The 26,763-nt window shown below is 31.0% G+C and overlaps 1 protein-coding gene across 7 annotated transcripts in view; it reads left to right on the top strand.

Moving 5' to 3' along the window:
• Positions 1-1,490: 1,490 nt before the first annotated feature.
• The window catches only part of LOC118188279 (tetraspanin-13-like), a 41,393-nt gene continuing 16,120 nt past the window's right edge, over positions 1,491-26,763 (top strand). The window contains exons 1-8 of one of the 7 annotated variants that reach the window (XR_004758088.1): positions 1,863-2,146; positions 4,105-4,192; positions 13,247-13,363; positions 14,331-14,498; positions 21,198-21,419; positions 24,129-24,251; positions 24,411-24,502; positions 26,021-26,102. Coding sequence is in view for 5 of the 7 variants with exons in the window: in XM_085808258.1 (XP_085664384.1) it covers positions 13,253-13,363; positions 14,331-14,498; positions 21,198-21,419; positions 24,129-24,251; positions 24,411-24,485 (699 nt within the window). In the remaining 2 variants the exon portion in view is untranslated. The other 6 variants (XM_085808258.1, XM_085808257.1, XR_004758089.1 and 3 more) reach the window with 6 other exon arrangements.

The following is a 26,763-nucleotide window of genomic DNA, read 5'->3' as shown; positions in this document are numbered from 1 at the left end:
CACTCACTAAATCTTTCTGCACGTACAGCGAAAAATCAAACTAAGGAAAGGCTAATAGGAAAAAGGGCAATTTGGAATAAGCGTAAAAAGTGAATTCGTAGCAAATTACGCGAACTTTTATTTATAAAGCCAGATGAAAAAGTGAGTTTAAAAAAATAAAATAAAATCTCAGATTCTACAAATTATTCATGGGCATAAATTAGATACAAAAGATGGGAGAGAAGTGTAAAATAACCTAACAATCAATGTACTCTACGCAAATGTACAATGTGCTGAAAACTGAAGAAATGTGAGTGTCTCATCAAGTAAAAAAAAATATACATTGTAAGTAGATAGCTGAGTGAGGTTTGGAATATACTGGCTTAATTTTAAGCAAAAAAGACTTATTAAGGATTTGGAATGTTTCATTTCAAAAGTTGACACATCGAAAGGGGGGGGGAGATACGTTACAGCTACATTTACATACGCGGCAAAGTAAAGAAAAGATCCAATGAAATGAATGCGCTCATTTTTGTAAATTCTCAAGTAGGAAGTACTGCTAAGCAGCTGAGCCAGGAGCCCTGAAGGAACTTAAGTGTTAATTTCTTATTTTTTTAAAAATTTTAAGTACTATTTTGGCGTTGTGCTTCATGTTTGGTTTGGGCTGAATTCTGATGCTGGCAGCAGCACCTCCGCTGTCTCTCCATGGTCCTCCAGTGTACTTTAAATTTGAATCATTTGATTGATGCTGTCCATCCTTTTCTGGAATGTGTTTTTAATAGATGTGAAAAGTAATTTCTTTACCCAAATTGAACCTTATTCTAATATTCGCTTGATTGACTGGTATAATACCTGTTCATCCATCGGCAAGTGAATAATGAAGATAAGTGTATATATGTGATCACTTCCGATAGGAGACAACTTATGTCAATCCAAAAAATGCCTCCTTCAATAAGAAAACTAGCAGAATAATGCCACCTTTAATCAAGAGAGAAGGGGAAACTTAAAGTTAGATAACACAGAGAAACATAAGTTTAATGAAGACACAATAACACGCCGAATAAATACTAATTCAGAAGTCAAACAACAAAAATCAGCGTTATATTTACAAAACTTTCACAGTGAAATCGTTGATTTTTGTTGTTTGACTTCTGAATAAGTTTAATTACAAATTATTCATGGGCATAAATTAGATACAAAAGATGGGAGAGAAGTGTAAAATAACCTAACAATCAATGTACTCTACGCAAATGTACAATGTGCTGAAAACTGAAGAAATGTGAGTGTCTCATCAAGTAAAAAAAAATATACATTGTAAGTAGATAGCTGAGTGAGGTTTGGAATATACTGGCTTAATTTTAAGCAAAAAAGACTTATTAAGGATTTGGAATGTTTCATTTCAAAAGTTGACACATCGAAAGGGGGGGGGGAGATACGTTACAGCTACATTTACATACGCGGCAAAGTAAAGAAAAGATCCAATGAAATGAATGCGCTCATTTTTGTAAATTCTCAAGTAGGAAGTCTCAAGTAGGACTAAATTTTAATACCACCTTAAGATTTTAGCAGCATTTGTTAGTACAAGAAATAAATTTCGAGGGTGCGTGTGGTCTTTTTTACCCCATGAATACACCACTGTATGTATTATTGGTGAGAGAATGGGGAAGGTAGTATGCCAGTTATCCAGAAAACGTAAATTATACAAAATAATTATAATTGGAAAAGGAGAAATTAATTGATTTAAATAGTGAAATAAATTATGAAAAAATAAATTTACTTTTTACTCGAAGTACTGCAAGTCAAAAAGATGCGCACTAGAATAAATAGGGGTTGGTGAAATTGCAATTTGATTGTATTTGAGCTGAAGTCACGCCCTCGTATGTGTTCGCTTTACGTGTATAAACGTATTTGAGGAGAATATTTTGAGTTTTAATGAATTAAAAGAACATTTTCGGTGCACATTTTACGGAATTTTTTTTTATTACTGTGCAGGTTTAGGTTTATGGACGAGAGCGCGATAAACGCTATGACATTATGATGCTCAAATTATTTATTTCTATGTATCAATAAAACCTTAGTCTGTTATAGAAACTTACAGCAGCTTTTAGCGTATTCATTAAAATAATTTTAGCTTTCATGATTAAATGCTGTGTCAGCGTGATTACTTGTAAGTTATTTAAATACATACACCTGTTTTCGATTGTACAAGAGTAAAAAATAGTTCATTTATTAGTTTTATCTAATTTACAGGAGCGGCATATACCTTAGGCAGTGATACAAATTCTTTGCTTTTAAACTTTTATTAGAAATATAACTTTCCTATGTTTTTGCATGTACTTTGTGTTAGAACTCACAGGAACATGTCTTCATTTTCAGACTGCAGAAGGTATAATTAATACAAAACAGATTTCTGACTGTTAAATTACTTCTTTTAAGGAAGCTAAATATATGTATCAGTTTTCTAATATAAGTGTACTTGAAATGTGTAAGTATATCAGAATAGTAACAAAGTATCAATATAATAGTAAGAGAAATATATCATAATAGCATCAGTAACAGAATAGTAGTAAGTAATCTGTTTTCAGAAAATTTTTAATTTGCTATGTAATAATATATTTCTGTTATTCTTTTTGAAAATATTATTTTGATGCTCCTTTTTTAGAAATTCTTAAAATTCATGTTAAAATACTAGTTTTTTTTTTTTTTTTTTTTTTTTTTTTTTTGTGAAGTAAACTAAACAGGCATTTTTGTCATTGATGAGCAAGTTTAATGTACAGACTTTGGCTTAGTTATGAAATCAAACAAGTCTGGTGATAAAACATCAAACGAAGATCTGATAATAGAAGTACAGCAGCTTGTGTATTTCTTGTAACTCCTAACAAAATAGTATGCCATTTTATATTGCAAACATCTCATTCATTGTAATAGACTATATCATATCCTTGTGAATTATTCGAGTTTTCAATTACAAATAGATAGCAGAAGAGTTATTTTTAAAGCATGACATTTAAAAATACATGAATGAGTATAAGAGTATTTTTCCAACAAATGTTTCATTAATTTATTAATTATTTCTTTTTATTGCAACTATTTTTATTTTTATGAAAGTGTTAAGTTTAAGCTATGATGTAACCGATTAGGTTCTTGCTTAAAAATTGAGTTTTCATGGATTGGTGGCGATTTATTTTGTTTAATATCTGAAAATTCAAATATTTTTATTTTATATTTGTACAGGTTCATTAATAATTACATTTTCATGCTAATCATTATGATATAGATTTTCACAACTAAAAAGGGATTATCAGTGCAATGAATCTAAATATTAGCCATTTTTTGTTGTACTAACTGTCAAAGCAAATTTATTTTCATGAAAATAATAGTTGGTACTGACCATGTAAGTACAATGTTATCTGTTGTAGGACTGCTAAGAATCATGTATTCAAATCGTCTGCTGTTGTAAATCATTATGATAAAGTTGATGATTTTGGTTAATTTAAGTTAAAAAAAATTGTGATATCAGAAAAGTGTAAGGGAATATTTATAATGTTTGATTTTGATTCTGATTTTTTTTTTTTTTTTTAAATTCTGGAAAAATAATCTAAAGGAAATGTCAGAAAAGTTTAAATTAGTTTATGTAATGGCCTATTTATCAGTATTGCCTTAGGCTTAAAGCATAAAAATAAATTACTCCATTCACACCTTTGGAACATTGTTTAAACCATAGCCAGTCCTGGAATGACAAGTTGTACATGTGTGAATGTTTAGCTGACTCGGCCAAATCATCGACCAAGGTGTCAAGTTGTGCTTCCTTCTCTGTTATTTGTCAGTTTTTATACCAGGCTGGTAAAAGGCAGTTTGAGCAATTAGACAAAATCCTTATGCCAGTTTCTGTGATGATGCAGGGTCTGGTTGCCTAGCAGTGAAGTTTGACTAATGCCACTTGTGACTGCAAAGCTTTCATGTGAACATTCCTTAGAGATCATTTGTAGTAATTTAAAAAATAAAATTATATGTAAATTTCATTGGAAAGTAATAGTTTACTTATTGTTGTATTTAATTGTGCTTAGTATTATTTATACAGTGTGGTTAATGTTATTATTATTATTATTTTTTTTTTACATATAGTGGTGTTACAAGATCATAAATAGTGAAAATTTCCTGCTTTGTTTAAGGATTCCTGTCAAGAACATTATAGAACTATACATTTTATAATGTAAGTTTTTTGCCTTATAAATTAGAAAAGACTAAAACTTTATTTATTTATTTTTTTTAAATTTTTACAATGTTTACATTTGTAGCCAGATTGTAGCCAAAATATTAGACACACCGTTTTTTTTTTTTTTTTTTTTTTTTTTTTTTTTTTTTTTTTTAACATGAACTAGTTTGTCAGTGACTTACATTTATGTAACAACCATGAATTACTTGCATAAGGTGATCTCATGTTCAGAAGAAATAGTAATCACTGGGGTTAGTGTGATAAAAGAACAGAACAACTTTTAATGACGCATTATTGCAAGTGCAAGAAGATTTAGTTACAATATCTCTTAAATGGTTAATATTTTAGGCTTTTTTTGTGTAATGTATCTTGGGTATTTAGAGAATGACAGTGTAGTAAAAATTACTTTTAGGCAGTAAAGGAAGCTTTGGCCAAAAATTACTAGTGAAAGAAAGTGGTGAAAGGCTAGGGCATAATATCTAAAATTAGAAGTGCCAAAGCTCTATCGAAAACCACCAGGTTTAGTTTAATTAGGTGGCGAAGCACATAAAGGCTATCTGTCTTAAGGGGAGGAATGCTTTTGTGGAAGACTGTCTTAATGGAAACTGGCTCATATCCAAGTTACACAGAGAGAAAACAATGAAGACTCCCATGCAACTTGCTTATTTGCCAGGATTTGAACACTGGACAGTAGGAATATATTTATGGGTGCCCCTGAGCAATAATTGGCAATTTTTGTCAGTTCATGGATGCTGAGTTTGTGCAATTCTTTGACTTGTTATTTTGGCTTTGTGTAGCTGCGATTTTTGCTCTAAAAAATAGCTGCTACACAAATCCAAAGTCACAAGTCAAAGAATTGCACAAACTCAGTATCCATGTACACATCGACTTATTTTCACGTAAAACATCAGACAATTACACAAATTAAGCATTGCATACTCCCTTGACTTTGTCCATGTGCACATCGATCTATATTCACTTAAAAAGTCAAAGGAGGAGCTAACCAAAAAATATATAATCTAAATAAACTACATTTTAAATCAAATGATGAAATAACATAAAAAAGGATATTCATCTTAGCACTACACAAAGGAAATAGCCACCTACTTCATTTACAAATTTTCGTGTCTTCAATCAAACAAAATTCCTTAACAGCATCCAAAGACTTCCTAAAGTTATCTGAACTAGCATCTATATATGCAGCAGCCCCTATTTTGAAATTGGGAATTACAAATTTGAAACTGTTAGCAAATTTAAATATTTAAGATCAGAAATTGATACTCTTGATGATTTAATGCCTGAGAGATAGTAGAGTCACAGATGCTAACCCATGTTTTTTCGGTCTCAAAAAGTACTTGAAGTCTAACCTCACTAGCAGAAAAATGAAGATTTAAATTTAAAAAAGCTTAATCAGACCCATTCTTTCATACTGTGCTGAGAGCTGGGCAATGACAGAAAAAGAAGCTAAAAGTATTATTTCTGCGTTTGAAAGAAAGATTTTGAGAAGTATTTTTGGTGCCATAAAATGTAACAATATCTGGAGAAGAAGAACTAACTCTGAACTCTATAAATCTTTTAAAGAAATAGATATAGTAAAATATATAAGAATTCAGAGAATTAAATGGGCAGGACACCTGTGCAGAATGGATGAAAATCGAGTAACTAAAAAGATCTTCTCGGCCAGACCATTTGGCACCGAAAAAGAGGGAGACCTAAACTTAAGTGGCTTTACTGTTTGGAAACAGACTTAAGAATTTTAAAAATAGCCAATTGGATGTATATGGCCACGGATAGAAGAGCTTGGAATTCGATTCTGAGGAAGGCAAAGTCCCATCCTGGGCTGTCTGGCCATTGTAGAAGAAGAAGAATCTGTATGCTGGTGTCGCCACATAAATTCACAAAAGTGAGTAAAAAGTATCTTCCTTAGTGTTGGTATCCTCCGACGTTTGACCATACGCATTTCCTTCCTAAAACAGGACACTTAATAATGGCTATTAAGTAAACCTTTATTTACACATCAGTTAATGCTTTTTTTTTCCCCTTTCATTCCAAATCCTACAGAAACTTCAATTTAATCTTATCACATTCAGTCATTTTACCTTTTAAACCACAAAATAATAATGCACTTCTTATCCAAAAGCCGACACACAAACAAGCCTTTTTAAATGATGGAAAAACAGCATTCAGATTCAAATCACTCGACCAATTATGTCATAATAGGGTTTCCATAGCATTCAACTACTCAGGTTACCATAAATGAAACAACAACTTGGCGATAAATGAAACAATTTAGTGATAATCCAAGAGGCACCCTTAACTCTATTCTAAAGGGTTCAGCGACTGTGCTGCTTGTTCCCTGGTGGGCAGAAAGCCAGTGGGATAGAGGAATGAAATATATAAATAAAGTAACTAATAACATAATTAAATTAACAAAAGAATTAATAATTAAAATTCTATAAAATTGAAGGAAATAAATACAAAATTTAGTAAATTATTAAATTAATAATAAATAGTTAACTAAAATAAAATGCTGGAATCTGATTTGGGGCTCTACCTGGAATTACAGCTTCACCCGAAAGCTAAGAAATAGCTCAACTGCTCTTTGGCTGAATTTAAGTTAATGTGCAGTATAATATGCTAATTCAAGGATGATAGAAACAATGACCCAGCACAATAGTTAATAAAGGTAAAATGGGTAAAGCATATTTAATGATAATAAAAAGAATGCTAAAAACAATGTGAGAATATTTAGGACATTTTAATGGTGGATGTGCAGGCATGCAAACAAAGAGAGTGATCCATCACTTTCTGAAAACAGTCCCCTGCCGATGTAATTTTAGGTGTGAAGCAGAATGGACAGGGGAAAAAAAGTTTCCTCCTAATCTGAGTGATGATCTTTAAGGTGAGAACAATGTAAAGGCTCTGTCTGTATAAGTGACAATTTTTGTTGTTTGTATTTTATTATATCATTCCAAAAAGTCTGCAGGTGGTTTTTTTTTTTTTTTATAGGAAGTCACTAGCACTGCAAATGCATGATGAGTGTGATCATTTCTGGTATTTTCCAGAGTAAAAAAAATAACTTGGTGTAATAAATTTGCTTTACTTCCTGGAGACTGAGCCTTTGACATATGTGTGAGTTTTTAGCTGTAAAAGTCTCGTCTTCCTTCTAAGAGTTTGATTCTCAGGAAAAGACAGGAATGCATTCAAAAGTTAGAATTGGTTTTTAAGGCTTATTTATTACAGTGCAAAGTTTAATATCCAGGTAAGCAATATCTGGAATGATCTCGAATCTGAACCTCTGGACCACCAGCCACCTTTTCTTAGAATTTTTTTTTATGCTTTATGCATCAGCATTTGATATTTTTAGACAATAAAACATATGGAGAATTCTGATTCTTAATTTCTTTTTGGTACTAAATAAATTATTCCATATTGAAGAAATAATCATTTAATAACATAAATCTGTACGATAATAATTTAGCTCCTTAACTTCCTTTTTTTCCTTAGAATACATCTCAAAACAAGACATTCTACATTGAAATATCACTGATTTTATGCCTACTGAATAATTTATAAGTGATGGCGATCTGGTGAATAAATATGTATTATTTTTTGCTGTCATTACTGCATGACCATCAACACATGGCAGCTTGACAAATGACTCATGCAGTGATATCTAAACAATGTTTTTTTAAATATTAGTAGCTGAATATCAAAAAGCATGGTAAGTTTTTATGTTGGCTTCCTGTTGCCAACATAAAAACTTACCATGCTTTTTGTTCTTGTTGTACTTCCTGAAAATCGCAGATCACCACAGTACTGGTGCAATTTAACCCCTGTCCCAGATTATTTTGCTCTTGTATACAGGTTTCTTAATGGGTTGTTGCAGAAAATTATTATTTTATATGTACCTTGAATACAGGCCTGCCTGTATTTTTATTACAGTGAAAAGGTATGTCAAGAACGGCTAGGCTGGATTTTGGTTTCTCTTCCACCCTTAAATAGCTAAGGCGACTTGTCCACACAATCTTGATGACAATGGGTAATGGGTATGGGTGTCATTAGCACAGGGAGAAATCTTCTTGATGTTTTCAGATAAAGGCCTGACTCTAAAACATATTTATCGCCAGTTAGAAAGTCCGTATATATATATAGGGAATTAAGGGTTTCCAATTTAGAGCAGTTTATAGAATTAAAAAAAAAAAAAAAAGCTTTTTATAAAATAAACTTTTACTTATATTTCATAAAATCATTAATGAATTAAAAGGAGAGAAATAATTTATCATGTAATTTATTTTGAAACAGAAGACTAAATAATTCTCTATACAAAATTTATCTACAAATTTATATCGCAAATATTAAAAACGGGCACCCTTCATAAATTTATAAATTTTATACTTTTGTCAATGTGATTCAACTATTTCATTCCGTTAGTTAAAAACCTGTGCTTTTATTATTTGTATTATAAAATTGTATAGGAATTTTACAAAGGAGCTTAAGCAATCTCTTATCCTCAGTACTCTAAGTGTTTTAAGTGTTTTTAATGAAATGTTATGTTATAAAAAAAAACTTTTTTTTTTAAATGTTTAATTTTATAAACTTTTTTGTCTTAATGACACATTTATCAATCAAATTAATCGGTACTTTTCCGTTTCGCCGGCGCAAATCTCGCCAAGCAGACTTTGTTGGCAACAACATACAGTATACACATAAAAAATGTTAATTCTAAGAATTTTTTTTTATTTTGAAGGCATAAACATTTTAATATGGTTTAAAATTTTGTAAAAAGCCAATAAATAAAGACAATAAATTTGTAAAAAGACGTTAATTTAAGAATTTACTATGATTTCATGGTTCAAAATCCTGATTCGCTGGTTCGTATCACGTGACCCCAAGTGATCTCATCTCACGTAAACTACGCTACTAAAATCTAATTCGCTCAGTAATTATCTACATTAATTTCGAGTTAAATCTTAATTTGGAATACAAGTTTAAATGCAAGAATTACTTCAATTCATACGAATAGCTTACTCAGAAATTATGTAAAACCGCAGTGCTTTACTTCGCTAGTGCATTCTCATTAGAATTGATGAATTTAACACTTGATTTCGCCTTCGGATGAGCGGTGTAATTGCGTTCTAATTGACTTAATTACCGTGAATTGTCTTAGGGGATAAAATTTAAATATCGTGTAAAAATTCTATATTATTGTATGCCAGTATTGAAAGAAACAATCTGATAAGAAATGGCTTCAACTTGTTTTGAAACCGAGGCGTAAAAGGTTACCAGTGAAGATATTCCGTCTGCATCAGTTAAACCATTATTGGCGACTTTATGGTTTGCGCCGGCAAAACGGAAAAGTACCAATTAATCAATTGAAAAATCACTTTTTAACAATGAATAATCAGTCTTCTACTTCCAATAATTCTCTTACATGAAATAATAGAAAAAAAATGTATAAATTTTCAAAAATTTGCTTAAAGTCGGAAGTTTTGTTAAAAAAGGTTATTTTATGTTTTGCAAAACTGTACAATTTTCAAATTTTGTAAATTTTTAGTTTGTTCTTTAAATGGAAATTTTAGTTTTTTCTTTAAATGGAAACGTGCCAAAAAAAATCGTTTCAGCATTAAATTGTAAAATACTAAATCGAATTTTATAAAATTTGCACTGTATTATCAGCAAACAGTATGCATGCAAAATTTGAACTTAATAGCTTATCGAGAAGTACTTTAAAAATTGATGAGGATCTTCTGATTACAGCAACAAACACCATCAGTGAACTAAATACAAGTTTTTTAAACAAGCAGCTCTCTTGACAGTTCTTAAATATTACGTTTTTAAACACTTTGGAGAGATCTGTAAATTGCTGATATCTTGTAATTCTTATAACATTCTTGGTATTATGAATCATGTATGTAACATTCTTACTCGATTCCTGAAAATTCCATTCATTTTTCAAAGTGGCTGCCTTTGAAAATATTGTGATGCTGATTCCATATATTTCACTATCTGGAATACTCATTATTGATATTTAATTATGTTCTATTTGTATATAGAAATATTGGTAACTTTGAGAGAGGTCAACAAAATTTTCACAAATATTTAATTATTTGAGTTTTGTAACTACTTATACTAGCTCACAAAAACTTGCTATCATTTCTTGTTTTTTAAAATATTTTCCTCCTCCTGCATTTAATGGCGTTATCACTATTCTGATGAATGGAAGGTTACAAAAACCAAAAGCTGAGTGAGTAATTACAAATTTAGCTAAAAAATGCTCTGATGCAGTTCTATACCAATTTAAGGTTGCTTTTTTGTTTAATTTTCAGCTGCTTAAAAGCATATTAAAAAACTTTGCCGCTTAAAATGTTAATTGCTTAAAAATATTTGTAATTGCATTTGATTTGATATTTACAAATTTTTATCCTAAGCTTTCTTTAAAAAGGTGGAATTGTAATTGCAGAATTAATGCAGAAAAAAAAAAAATTAATGGATTTGGAATCTGTGCAAGAGGATGGAAGCTATCATGGAGGACTTTCTAAGGAAAACTAGATCACATGCAAATTGAATATAGAAAAAGACAAAAAAACTTTCTTGGAACAAGTGCGTTCGCCAGGATTTGAACGCATGTCGAATTATTAGTGCTCGGCGATTTTAGCACTTGGCCATTAGAGGGTCTGCAGACTGAATTAAAATCTTATTTAGAAATCTTTCATCTTGATTTATTATGATAGGTTCCATAGTTTGAGGGTTAGGATTATTTGAATATAGCAAAACACACAAGGACTATCTGCATGAGGAGAGTGGTGCTTTTGTGAAGGACATTCTAAGGAAAAAGGCTCATATTCATGTTACATATGAGGAAAATCACAGAAAAATACCATGCAGCCATCCCATTCATTTGTCTGGGTTTTAATCTAAGTTGAACTACCAGTGTTGAGTGGTTTTATTGACCACTGATGAGGTTGTAGTATAAGAGGGGAAAATAAATATTACCAGACAGTATGAGATCTGAATTAAGAAATGAAGAAACTGCCCAACTGGGATAGTGGTCAGCAACGCTGAGTGCCATTCCGAAGGGCATGGGTTTGAATCCTGGAGAAGGCATGGAAGTTTGTAAATGCAATAGTGTCTGTGCGGCATGGGCACACTTTAAACATGCAGCAAGGTGAAAGTCCTCTCGAGAGGTTGGTGGTAGGGAAGGAGGGGTGAGATACCCTTGGACCTGTCCCCACGGGGTGCTCTCCATCAAAATTGGGGTTGGAAACGAGCAAAGTTGTACTGTCACCTCTATGGTGCTCAAGGCTGTTGCCAACGATAGGCTCAATCTTGCTGTCCTTGCCATGATGTATTTTGTGGGCTTGTTTTGATGTTATGATCAGACAAGTAAAGTAAGTCACAACAACAACAGAAATAGTAAAAATTTCAATTCTGAAATAATGTTGAACTTACATTTTTTAAAATGCTAATGATTAATATAAATAAAAACAACTCATGTGATTTGTGCCAATTTCAGATTATTAAAATTAGTATGGTTTTAATGAACGATTATTTAGACCTGCTGTAGGGAAAAAAATACATTACATCCTTTAAAATATCAGGAATTATTGAAAACAACTTCTGTAATGTATAAATGAGGGAATGGAATATTTAGCCAGATTTTACATGTGTGAAAAAAATAATAAATTATGATCTTCTGCAGTAGAAATCTTTGTAATTATATTTTCTAGTTCCAAAGTCAAAGTGGGAAAACTAGTTTCTAAAGCCACAGTTCAGTTTTCACCTATAGAATAGCCACATGTAATTTTAATGATTTTTCTCTATATGCAAACTAAATGCAAGCAAGTTTTTCTTAGAAAGTTCACTGGACGTGGAATATCTCTATTGGGTACTTTATCATTTCACCGGCACAAATCTCGCCAAGCAGACTTTATTTTCGACAACATACAGTGTACACATAAAAAATGTTAACAAATGTTAGTTCTAAGAATTTTTTATTTTGAAGGCATAACCATTTTAATATCGTTTAAAATTTTGTAAAAAGCCAATAAATAAAGACAAGAAATTTGGAAAAAGATATTAATTTAAGAATTTACTATGCTTTCGTGGTTCAACATCCTCATTCGCCTTTTCATATCATGTGACCCCAAGTGATATCATTTCGCACAAACTACGCTACAAAAATCCAATTTTCTTAGTAATTATCTACATTAATTTCAAGTTAAATCTTAATTTGCAATACAAGTTTAAATGCAAGAATTATTTCAATTCGTATGAATAGCTTATTCAGAAATTATGTAAAACCGCAGTGCTTTACTCCGTAAGTGCATTCTTATTAGAATGGATGAATTTAACCCTTGACTTTGCCTTTTCTATATTTTCGTCATTGGACGAGCGCTGTGATTGCATCCTGATTGACTTAATTACTGCAAATGGTCTTAAAGCATAAAATTGAACTAGCTGGTAAAAATTCTATGTAACTGTATGCCAGTATTGAAAGAAACAATCAATCTGTTAAGAAATGGCTGCGACTTGTTTTGAAAATGAGGAGTAAAAGGTTACCGATGAGGATATTATGTTTGGCATCAGTTGTATTATTATTGGCGACTTTAATGTCTGCCAGCAAAATGGAAAAGTACCCTCTATTGTTGTTTAGCTGTGCTATAATATGTGGATAAAATCTTTTATAGCAACAGGAATTGGTTCAAGATACTTCATGCTTTTGAAGGCAGGTTGGAAGCAGTCTTGCATCTTTTAGTGATTTCTGTGAAAGAGCTGTAGAAGTCTGAAATTTTCAGCTCATTGTGCTCATGTAACTGGACCTTTAAATTGAAGTTTTACCTGATACTCAGTTAGTGAAATATAGAACACAGTAAATAATGAATGTTGATCATTTTAGTTCATTCTGTATTGAAAAGTTATTTGTATCTCAGTGTTTGGCATTTATTACATGAATTTTTAAATGATGTTACTATTTGTTTAAAAATTGTTAGATTTAGACTAAGAAACATAAAACTGTTTTATTTGAAGTGACGTTCTTAATTATTTTAGCATCTTATGTTCATTCCTTGGAAAATTTGCTGCATTAATCCAGAAATCAAGTGCAAAATGTGTGGGGGATTTACATGCTCAAAAAATGCATTGATTGCATTAAATATCATATACATTGTAAGTACATTTCATAATATTTCTACCAGTACATTTTAGGCAAAGATGGCACTTGCGGAAAATGCCGCTGACCACAAGAGACTGCGCCAATCGTGTGAAACCAAAGGAAAAAAACCATTTACAAAATACAAGAGAAAACGTTCTATTTTTATTTTTCTTTCAAATTTATTATAGTATCATTTATTTATATTTAATTTTTCATTAAAAATTTCCATTATTTTTTATTTATTATTACTTTTCTGTTTTTGAATAAAGCACCTTTCGTGGCCATCAACACATTTTTTGAGGACAGTAAAATTTCATAACTTTGGAAATATTCAACAGCATGCTGTTCTGTAGTAGGCAGGTCCCAAATTTTAATAATTTCTTTTTTTTTTTTTCGAAATTGCGTGATGGAGGGAAAAAGAGTCTTTACTCAAGAATATTAACTAACATGTGTAATCAAGGTTACACCAAACCCAGCACGTTTGAAGAAGACTTTTCCATTTTTTGGCAAAAAATCATGTACTTTAGCCTCTTTTCTTTTCTTCTCTTTCTTCCTGTAATAGGCAAAAGTGGTCGGCAGGATTTTCTGTAAGTAACGGCTTATATTTTTGGGGGTCAGAAAAATTTGTAAATACAGAAAAGAGTATCGAAAGTTTTTTAGCATGCTGAGCTAAACTGCTTTCTGTAATAAGCATTGTTTATCAGAGATTCTAGAGATAAATTGTGCATTTTTTAAAATTACATGTTAAAATAAAATGTAATATTGTATAGGAAGTTAACTTCTAAACTATTACTATTTAACCGCATTACTATGCAGAATATGTAAAGTATGCATAAGTATATTTACTTAAAGAGAAATCTTATAAAAATATGTTCTTATAATTACAGAATTATTATATCATGTTTTTAAGCATACAAGTTTTAAAATAATTTATAAATTATTTTATATTTTTATGATATATGTATTTATTAATGTTTCTAGCTGGTTTCCTTCATTCTGATTGGAGTTGCTGCATACAGCAGAGTTGCTAGCATAGTCACAAATCTTGCCATTGTTGGTGGCATAATTGCTTGTGGTGTGTTCCTTTTCCTGTTATCATTAATGGGTCTGATTGGTGCCATTAAACATCATCAAGTGCTGCTTTTTTTTGTATCCTTTTTTTTTTTTTTTTTTTTTTGTTTTTGTTTTTTGTAAATGCATTTCAGTGCTTAAGATGCGGAAAATAATTTTAGGAAATTAAAAGTTTTCTTATTAATTATTAATTTGATACATAATGCAGATTTGTAACTAATATAATCTGCATGTCTTTAGATTTGTTAAATACAACTGTTGTTATGAGTAGCTACAAGTGATTTGAAGAATCTTTATTGCTGTGATTTCTGCTAATATCCTATAGAAAATTTTCAATGAAATATCTTTTAATAATTTTTTTATTTCAGAATGTAAAAATGATATAGTAGTAATTATTATGAATTAACATTTTTGTGTCCTGGCTATATAAGCATTGTGATAATACTGTTTTAAAAATCATAACACTTAACTGTTTTAGCATTCTGTTAGTATTATATTGCTTTTTGGTGTCCCATCTGTTATGAATATCTTTTTAATTATGTTTTGAATTTAACAAACATTCTCTGTTTTTATATATCTTCATAGATTTTGATATTTGCACTTGATTTACGTATGCTCTCAGAATTTAAATGATATTGTTGATTAGTTCACATCAATAATTAATCATTTATTGGTAATTCAATTTCATTTAAAATTTAACTAACTTTAAATTTGCTTTTTACGAATAGAGAATGTTTTTTAAATTCAAATTTAATTCCTTGCAGCAATGGTGCAAAAGAATTATTTAAATTTAATTTAACTTTACTATATTCTTTTGAAACAATTTTTAATTATGTTGATTGTCTAATTTTGCTTTCTGTCAGCTGCTCATCATGCTGTATGTTTTCTTTGCTTGCATCACTGAAACATTAGAAATAAGCTTCTCTTTTTTTAATCGTCAATCCAAAATACAGACATTAAATATTTTCAGTTTAAATGAAAATTCTGTGATTGGTGTAAATGTCTCAAAATGGAGACTGTTTCACTACTGGTATCTAATGATCATTGATTAATATGGAGATGCCAACTATTTCAGATTTTATGGTGTCTAATTTATGTAACAAGAATTGTTTCATAAAATGCGAAACTGCTTAACAACTGAATAGAAGTTACAATTGTGCTCTCAAAAAAACCTATTAATTGTGTTGATGTCATGATTAGCAAATCGACTCAAACCATAGTTATAATGTTGTGTGCACATGTTTTTGCAGGTGGAATATAATGCTGTTTGGCCTATTGTTTGGTGATAAGGGTTTTCCTAGGTAAATCTGCAGCCTTGGCATTCATTATATTTCAAAGCAAAGGCAGGCCCACCAGTGACCAGGTAGTAGTCACTGAACACTGATAGTTTAAATTGCAGCAAACATGCAGGCTGCCTAGGAGTTTTCCTTTTTTCCCTTAAAATATCTTTGATGAAGGCATCCTTCCACATAGGCAAGTAGCCAAAAAATTGCTTTATCTTAATCTATTAACCTAACTTAACTGAAATAGAGAAACATCTGAAGCTATTTGTTCTGAAAGATGAGAAAATTGGAGAATTAATGGACATGTTCCTGAAAATGGCTTGATGATGCTATGAGTGTATTAATGATTGACATTTTTTTTTTTAGCGAATGGAGGAGAAAAGATATTTAAAGCAATAAAAGTTTGATTTTCAACTTGATCGATGATTGTTACCATTCTCATGCATTAAGAATTTCATGCACCACGCTCGTTTTTTTGTATTTTTCCCTTACATTTTATTAGGTATTAAATTGTAGTATGAAAAAGTTTATGGCTGTTAAAGAAATGAGTGAACATACAGCTACTTTTTTTAGGATTTTGGAGATGCAAGGGAACATCATGTGTTTGTGTGAAAGAAGGGGACAGACCGATTTCCAAAATTGATGGAGCGTGAGATTTCATAACAAAAGTTATGTGCATGAATGAATTTATTATGCATTTGTCATTCCTGTCAGCCATGATCAAGCTGTATCTGCCACTGTGGGATGATGCATCAGAAAATTGAAATAAGTTAAAAGTCTTGTATGTACCTGTAAGCCATATAATACATTTTTGGGACTGTATTTAAGAAACTTTGCTTTTATCTTTCCCAATGCCTTTGGCTCAATACTAAATGAAACAGACTCATTGTGAACAACAAAAAGAAAACATTGTATGGTTTCACAAAATCGTTTAAAACTGATTGTGAGAGAACACACAGCCTATGTTTATCATTTTCTTCCTTAATAAGCTTTCAACAGTTTCCACAATTTTGCAGTGTTCATCGAATTTAGTGTTAGAATAAAATAATAAGGATTTGACGCAAACCTTTCTCATATAATTATTCCAATTAGCCTTTCTGTTGTGATTCATTCGAAGCAAGCTTGACTATCTTCTCATGCCATAAGATGAATGAATCTACAGTAGTGAAAGTAATGTACGATCCAACAAACTACATTTGTGTTTAGATGCCTTTTTATTCCCAGCCGGAAAGAAGGCAGCATAGCCATTTCAGTGAAGAAATGTACCAAAACAAATAAAGGGTAAAATGGTATGGCTTTAGTGGAAAATTACCAAAAATATCTCATTTCTATGGTATATAGCCATTTAGTATCCATTTCCACACTGTGTCTCCTGGAATTATAGCTCTTCACTTGTGCACTATTGCTCATGAGTGTACCAAATTAGCTATTTTCGAAATTTTGACCCAACCATTGAGCTAAAACATGTTTTCGCTTTATTGAAGCAATAACCACATTTGTATGATTCTCCCATACATATATTAAAAAACTCTTATGATAAATATGTTTATTATGTTCTTTTATAAAAAGGCAAAAAGTTGTGAGAAATTTAGGAAAAGTTTAGTGAAGAGGGGGCATATTCCTTGCCTAAAAATAATAATAATAATAAAAAAATATCATGTATTGTGTGTGCAATCATGATTTTTGAATCATTTGTTTTGGGTGTGGTGACTGAGTGGCCTGTGAAATCTAATAAATGATGGGACTAAATGAAAATTACTTTGAAGGAAGTGTCTCCATTTTTTAAAAAAAATATTCTTAATACCTCAGCAATGCACTGGTTGACCCTTTAGAAATGGTGTGCCTTTATTTAAGATTTTCCTTTGGGATGGATGGAAGGTGAAAGGAATTGTTTCACAGGATGGGGGGGGATTTTAGCATCACTAAGTATAACTATAGAAAAAAAATCACACAAAAAGTTCATAATTTTTAGTATCGTTTTAGATTATTACTTAAGCTACCATATATGTTAAAAATTAGCATTTAATAATCTTTTTCTTTTACTTTGCATAAAATTATAAAAGAAAAATTGCTTACTTTGAGAAATAATTTCCAGAAACGTTATTCAAATTATTCTGAAATTTTCGTTCACAAAATACATTAATAAACTTAATGAAAACTACAAGAAGGGCTGTTTACTAGAAGAAATAACAAAATCTTTCACAGGAAGTGGAAGGTGGGCACTCAGTGAGCTCACAACTGATAAAATGTCCGTATCAGAATAACTGAAATATTGCTGTCTAACACTTTTAGAAAATGAATCGTAACTCATCCAGGTCACTAACTGTCTCATTTACCATATTAATGTGTTCTCATAAATAATGCTTCTTCACCATAATAAACTGAAGTCGACACTTTCCAAAATAAAAAAGGAAGTACATGAAATGTCAGCGGTAAAAGCAGTGTAAAGCCCAACAGAATCCCACATAGTAACCCTAAAAGACCCTATATAGTCAAAAAAAAAAAAAAAAAAAAAAAAAAAAAAAAACAGGATTTGAAGGGATAACAGAAACACAAATGTTTATATCATGTGGTGAGTTAAAAGAGACGAGCTCTGTTTACATTAGCTTCTCCTCCTTCCCTGCAACAGCTGACACCAAAGATAGGCAGAATGTGATCAAACCAAATAGCAGGATCTTAAAACTATCTTCAGCTCAAAAGTAATGGACACAGGATGCCATCTAGTGGGTCTTTAAAAAATAGTTCAGCTGAAAATTGCATGTATGCATTACCCATCCCATCGGCGCAATCTCTGGTGGCGCGTGTGTAAGATGCCTGACTGTGAGAGATATTTGTACAGAATGCTTATACAGGATATCTGTTTGGAAAGGATTAAAAGGATTTTCAGTGTAGGTCAGAAGAATTAGATTCAGTTTACCCACTGATTCACTGAATGCACGTATCCTTTTTTGCTTCTGGTGGTTTAAAACTGAAACCACTTATTCAGAATTCTGTAGAATGTAAGCTGGTGGTTTTCTTGCACGATGGCATGCATAAATAGATAGCACAGGACACTGTCTTTTGGCATGTGCTGGAAATTTCAGGATAAAATGGAGCATTCCTTCAATATCACCATTTTAGGATGCGATATCACTTGTAGAGTTTCATAACCTTCCTTTTTGTGCTTTAAAATTTCAAAATTGCTTGTGCAAACGTATCTGCTTTGTATACTTAATATTTTGTTGATGTGATAATTACAAATTTGTGATTCTTGTTCTCTGTGAGGAATGAAGGTTATTCCTTAAACTGAAAGATTTTCAAATTTCTGTAGTGAGAAGATTGAGAGCACTGCAATAACATGAAAACAGGTGGAAGGTGAAGACATCAACACATGTAATAAAAATACAGACATTTTGTTCTGTACAAGATTCATCAACAGAAAGTGGTATATGGGAATCCTATATGAGAATTCCACTATATGGGACATCTTTGTGATGTGATTTATGCATTACAGAAGGCGAACTCCATTGCACACAAAGTTACTGTAGAGTTTACAATGTTGTACTCTGCCTGAATGTTAAGAACTGTTTTTTAAAGTTTTATCAAAAATAAATCAAGATGTATAGTCCTAGTATTTACCTCCAGAAGGGCCTTCCCTCGACATGGAGAGGGGCAGCAACATTAAAGTGTGCTATCCCACTTTTGCTGCTAATTGCCCCCTCGAGCTGGCAACTCATAATGTCCATATGTTGTTAATGGACAGTATGGAGGATATTAGCTGCCTTTACAATGATTAGAATCATTGTTTGTGTGATGATCCATGCAGGCCTGGCAGAGACTGTAAGGGTACTGTCAGGTTTGGTTTGGGTTGTATGAATGCTAGGTGTTTGTTTTAGGTATGATCTAAGGAGTTGGGCATACTATTATGTCTGGGTTAAGGTTGTCATCTCTGGTGCAGTTCTAGTATTATCGAACCACCATGTTTTCTACAATAATTATAAAAAATTTATTAAAATTTTGTTTACATTAAGTATTACCAATATATTAAGCAATGTGAGAAGCAAACAAGCTTTTTTACTGACAGCTATTTTTGGGGAGCCAAAGGGTTATGCAGAAATTGAAATCAGTTATTCACAATAACATTTATTGCTAATAGCTCTGCTCAGAGGTTGCCATCTATAATATTTTAATGAAGTAATTTCATGCTTAAAATGGAGTATGTAAGTGAGAAGTTTGCTGTGTTACTGTGTTATTTTGCAGAATCTTTAGAGATGCACAATAAGCGTTCAGTATGATTAAAATGTTTTCTCTGGCAGTTCTTGTTTATGTGCATTTTATGTTAGTTATTGTTTCATTTTTAAAAGTAAACATTTGTTGAAGAAATCTGAAAAATCTGAAAGCCTCACCTGTTTTGAAAAGGGTCCAAGTAGATTATAAATTTGTTCTAAATCAGATAGTTTCTGTATTGCCATTCTTAAAGTGTATAAGATATGTTTAACTAAAATAGCCATCAGTAATCGTAACTCAGTTCGTATGCTAGTATTTTAGAACATATAAAATTATGTACTTATTTTCATTGCCATTTCATGTCTTCAGAAATTCGAAACACTATGATGGTATTCATATTCATTTTAGAAACAGCATCTGGCAAGCATTGAGACTTCCTTGCAGCAAACGAAGTGTGGATTTGAATTCTTGTGCATTTATCATCTGTATTTAATGATTTTTTTTCCCACTTTAATTGTATGTCTGTAACATTAGTCCTGTTTTCAAACATAAATTTAGTGTTTCCACCTGCATTTTTTTTTCTCTCGATGAAAGTAAAAATTATACTTTAGCAGTATGCTTATATTATAAGTGAATTCAGATAAATATGCCATGTATACAAAATTTAATGTAATCTAAAAAAGTTGTGCATTTTATGCTTTTTACAGTCAGTTTATACATTAGGAATATGTAGTATTAGACAAAATGCTATTCCTCATTATGTTATATGATTAAATATATTTAAGGAATGTAGTTTATCATTTTCTTTCAGTACTATTTTAATAAATTTAAAAAATGACTCTGAATTAATTTCAGTCAAGTGTTAAAATTATTAGAATTAATATCTTTGCGAAATAGAATTGATCTATACCCGAAGAAGGTCATTAGAATTATATTGTAAAAAGTTCCTTTAACTGTCCAAGTTTCATGACCATATAAAGCCGGTCATGAGATTTTTTATTATAACTTTAAGATATTTTGTTCTTACTTTCTTTAATAATGTAAATGCCATCTTAATCAATGTAAGTTTATGTAAATAGATACTAAAATAAGTAAATATACAAATTTAGCTAATAAATGTTGTTTAAATACTGGTCTCCATGACAGATGCAAACACCCGTGCTGCTTAGAGGGTTAAAGAAGTTTCTTCAGGTCATATAAACATCTTAATCAGTTAATTTTTTATTTAGGATATAGCTTATGTATGATTTACATATTATTTGTTATTTACAGCCTTAATAATGGAAAGTATATGGTTATTTTATTTATGTTATTTATTATTCAATTCAGCATAGCTTGTGCTTGTTTAGCTGTAAGTACTGCACAGCAACACCAGATAGCAATGGAAGGCTGGAGAAGAGCTAAGCCTAATATAAAAATAAAGGCACAAACTTTTTTCCATTGTTATGGATTTGAAAACCAAAGCCTGTCTCCAGATGATCCTCTCGGTGGTGGTGTGCCATATCAAAATGTAATTGTCTATTCATTTTCCTGCATGAAATAATTTTGCTTATTTTATGTTATCAGTGGGCTGTTACAATTATTTATTTAAATTTAAAAAGAAATATTTGATGACTATTATATATAGCCTAGCATATTTCATTAAATTTCAGATAATCCTCGATGTACACGACATTCAGTTTGCACGATTTCAGTTAACATGGTTGAAAAAGAGCAGAACTTTATTTTAAACAGTTAAATTTCGCTTAAACACTGTTAACATAGACAAACATAATTTTTTTTTGGAAGACTATTAAAACCACCAGATAGGTATTACAAGAAAAGACACCTACTAAAAAAAGTTTAGTAGAAAGGAAGATAGAAACAAGAAACTAAAAGAAAGGAAAGATGTTTATATCATAGCCATAAATGTGAGAGTGCAAGAAAATTGAGTTCTGTGGAATTGGAAATTAGGCTTTCTTGAGAATTATCTGAACAAGTTTAAAATTTAGAAAGGAATTGTGTAATTGCTTGGCTTCATATCAGGAAATTTATAAGGAGCTGAGTAAGGATTTAAAAATCTTTGATTATGGATTTTATTGAATGATGTCCTGCCACACTGTAGGAAAATGAATTTGAGAAAATTGTGAAAACTGCAAATTAGCAGCAGTAGCAGCATAAATAGCCTAAATATATCACCAAGATGCAAAATAAGGTCTGCCATGTTATTAACAAGTGAAGAAGAAAGAGAAAGCATTTTTAATTTTAGTTTTTTTGTTTAAAATTATATGAGTAGAATCTTGTTGAAGCAATGTATTTTTATTTAAAAATTTAATAAATAGTGTATGTACATACTTTTTTATTTTACAAAAAATAAATATTTACAATTAATATTTCATATTCTCTTTTGCTAGAGTGGACTTTGATCCATGATTCTGAAATTCAAAAGTAGATTCCTTTTTACAATACCTTTAATTAAACTAAACATCAGTTATTGAAAGGTCAAGTAAACAAAGGCAAAAGGCATAAAGGTCAAATAAACAAACAATTCTTGTGTGTTATTTACGTGAGGAGTTATATTTTATATATGTTATATTTTAAATTCAGGATGAAATTAGATTATTCATTGGCAAAGTAATGTGGTGAGAGATGGATAATTTGTATTTTGATGCAAATGCAGGCATGTGCTATGCCCCAATATTAAAAAGAGATCTGAAGGGGGATCTATTTTTGCCTATTTATACTTAAATTTTACTTTTCTGTTTTTCCTTAAGAATCATTTTTGCGTATCATAAAAGGATGATTATCCTTCAGTTTGAGCAAAGTAGGTTTTCAGTAGTGGGTCAATTTGCATTTTCTCCAATGAATTAAAAAGTCGCACAGTATTTTTTGCTGACCTGTTAATTGTATCTCTGATGTATTTTTTATTTTTTTTTTGCTTAGTTAATGTTAAGTTAGTATTAAGGGCAATTTATGATTGACTTACATGTATAAAATTGTTATAAACAAATAGTGATATTTTTGGCCCTTTCTAAAAAGAAATGTGAGAGTTGGGTGGAGATTCAAATATTTTCAAATGGGTGAACAGCAGCTGGTTAAAAATTTCTCTGTAAAATTTCTTTCCTTTCAAAGTTGCAAATTTTAACATTCTTTGCCACAGTAAATAGATTCTAAATGTACACTGACCTAATGAGTATTTAAAAAATATGTTTTTTAAGACCCAGCAATAGCATAAATGTTTCAATGAATTCTGGATAATGAAATTATACATGTAAACTTATGCTACATTTTGGAATTCTTAAGAGCCCTTCACAAAAAATTGTTTAGTTAACTGCTTCCTTTACAAATTATTTTGAAAAAATTTCAAACAAATTGCAAAATTAAAAAAATTGCAAAAAATCGTCACCTTTTTTTATTTTATTATTAAATACAATGAAATGAAACAAATCAAAATGTGTAGGTTTTAAGTTGAATTTTTAATTTAATGTAATGCATGTAAATGCATTTAATTTTAATATTAGTTTACAGTCCCGAGTTATCTTGGGCAAACAAAAACAAGTTAAATATTAGTCTTTGTATGATTGTTTTTAAAACAAAGGACAACACAAAGTGATACCTGACATTCTGTACACTGGTATCTAGTCTCTTTTCTTACTGACTTACTGCTGGAATCTCTTTTACGGGAGCACAGAGCACACTGTGTCGTTGGATTTTTTTAAAATTTTCTTTTCCACCTCTTCATAATCACTATCTGAAAAATCATCGCTTCGCTGTCTTGCATCATCGCCATTATTTTGCTTTTTTTCAACACAAGTATCTATCTTTATACATTACTAATCCACAAGCCGACATATACTATACAATAGGGAAAGACGTAACCAGTCCTGCCAAAAGAACCTCGCAACCAACAAAACTTGGCAAACTGCCAATCAAAGCTGAATATTTCCTTTCATTTTCTCAAGGCCGAGTAAAAGCGTGATAAAATAAATCTAACTAACAAATTCTGCTTCGCCAGAGTTTTCCCGGGATAATGATTAACTGCAATATATACGAACCTGAGATAACTCGGGATAATCAGGCAAGCGGTTAATTGAATGTTAGTGGGAACCTTTGTATTGTTAAGCTTTTGAATTTTATTTGGTCATTAAAATTGTCATTGAAATTATTTTGAAGACAGTTACTGTGATTTCTAATTCTAACTAATTTTAAAGTGTTATCTGATATTCATTTTCAATTTCAGATTACTGGCTGTTCTGTTAATGGTGTAAATCAATGTCCTACTTGTTGGAGGATACTTAGAAATGCAATCAATAGTAGCTTGAAGATTAGTGGTGGTATAGGTCTATTTTTCAGCTTTTCTGAGGTAAAATATTTCAGAAATTATTAATGTGGCTGATGAAATTTTATTTAAAGGTATCATGCTGTATTTTTATGCATGGTTCTCTATTCATATGTATCTCAAGACACAATTGAATATTTCATGACTTGAAATATTATGTATAAATTTATAACTTTTTCTCAGTTTGTAGGAGTTTGGTTGACTGTTCGTTATCGTAACCAGAGAGATCCTCGAGCTAACCCTAGTGCTTTTCTCTAAAACTAACACTAATTCAGGTATGCATGAAGTAATAAATATATGCTTATGGGTAGTCCATTAACAATGGAGGTGTTCTTCAGCATTATGCTATAAATAAATATGCATGGTGTTCTAACTAATTATGCATGCTTACTTTCAGAATTAACGCTAAATTTTTGGAACTTACTGATATTTCTTCCTTTCTAATATATAAATTAATATATTAAAATCTCTGGATGAATCATATCTCAATTTGTATTTGAAATTGCATGTTTTTAAAAAAAAAACTTCTGGTCTTTCATGTACATTCATTTGTCTTTTAATGTGTTGATTACAGTTTTGATAAATTAATTAGGTTAAAAGGATTTTTATTTCACACCCAAACAGAACTCGCAGCATCTGGACATTCTGTAGATTGCCAATGAATAGCATAAAATTTTTTTAATGCCAGGAGCTGTCATATAAATTTCTGCAGCTCGTAATTCAGTAATACAGTCAAAAGTCGTTAATTCGGACACCCATAATCCGGAATGATCTATAATCCGGACCTCAAAGCTAAAAACTTTCTGCGCATGCGCCGCGGTGGCACATGTGCACAGGCGTTTTACGCGAGCGCGTAAGACCTTGACTACTGCGCATATGCATGTGTGCAACTGCAGAATACGTTTTCGCCTGCGCGTTTAATGTATAACGGACGGTGTAAGCTAAAATTATCTAATTATCTATTTCAGTTAATGTTAATGATTGCATTGTTCCTTAATCTTCGAATTGGATCCCGCTTATTATTTTTAGCAGACTGTAAGAGCAGTTTTATAAAAGTAAACTTAAACTTTCGATTATGTCACATAGAATTTCCGATGCTGGAACTTCCAAAGGATCTACAAAACGAAAGTATGTTTCGATGTCCAACAAACAAAAAGTGGAATTGCTGCAAAAAATGGATAAAGACATGAAGAATGTGACAGAGAGGTTAGTGAAAACGAAAAAATTTCGATTGACAAGTTAGTCGGTATTCTCGGCACAGCAATTAACGGGACTTGAACAGCGGAACTTTGTAACTGAACAAGAAATTATGTCTTTTTATAGAATTAAAGAGAAAGTATTATCACATAAAATGAATCAACTTAAACAACTTACATTGAGAGAAATGTTTAATAAAGTAAACAAATAAATATTAAGCTTTTTTTTTTTTTTTTTTTGTAAATTTTGATACCCTTTAGATCATAATTGTTCTTTATTTCGTAAATTACGGTTTCATATTTTTAATTTTAGAATTTCTGCATGCCATCTTACGAGATTTAAACTAATGATTGATAATCCGGAATCGCCGAAGTCCCGACGAGTTCGGATTAACGACTTTTGACTGTACTTAATTTCATTTAGAGATAATTGGTCACAAAGTTTTTGTCTTAAATTTGTTGGAAATACTGAAACCCATGTTTTGAAATAACAGTTGGAAAATTTGTCTCTGACCCTTAAGATTTCTTATAGAAATATTTATGTATATTGATCAAGTCAAACAACTAAAATTAGCATAATATTTGTAAAATTTGCAGGACTAGTTTTGATGGTTTAACTACAGATCCTCCTGCCTCAGCTGCCTAAGTGCAAATGAACAAGATAAAGAATCATTATTTGGTGTGTTATTTTAACCTAAATTTATGTATAATGTGTTAAAAAAGATTAATTTATTAATAGATGAAGTAGTGTTCTAGACAATCATGCTAATCTCGTTTGAAGAACAGGGGGAAAATAACAGAAAAACTATAACAAAGTGCTTTGATTCAAATTCAGTTATAAGGTGTTTCGGCTAATCTTTAGAATATGGTAACAGGTAGTTTGGCGACATTTTGGTAAGGTGATAAAGGTTACTAGCTAGGACTTTAGCAATAATCTGAGAAGTACACAGTTCGAATCACAGATTATTTTGTCTCAGAGAAATGAGAGATCATGAGACATGTCGTGACATTTTCCGGAAAATTCCGATCGTGATTTTAGCTAATAAGCACTTAAAAACAATTTCACTGCTAAAGTGCAGAATCGCCCACTTATTTGTTTGGCGTTTTTTACAAGAGTAAGAAGAATTGGATTTTTGTCAAATTTCTTTGACTTTTTAAGTGAAAATAGGTCGATGTGTACATAGATAAAGTCAAGAGTGTGCGCAATGCCATTTTTGTGCAATTCTGGGATTTTTTTAAAGTGAAAATAGGTCGACGTGTACATGGATACCGTGTATGTGGAATTCTTAAAAACGCGGCAAGCAGTTTGCGATTCTGCACTTTCTCCCAATTTCGCATCT

Source organism: Stegodyphus dumicola, chromosome X1 (genome assembly GCF_044657685.1).
Source record: "Stegodyphus dumicola isolate Sdum_Otavi_A_Nest chromosome X1, ASM4465768v1".
Taxonomy (NCBI): Eukaryota; Metazoa; Arthropoda; class Arachnida; order Araneae; family Eresidae; genus Stegodyphus; species Stegodyphus dumicola.
This window is presented reverse-complemented; position numbering and strand designations above follow the sequence as displayed.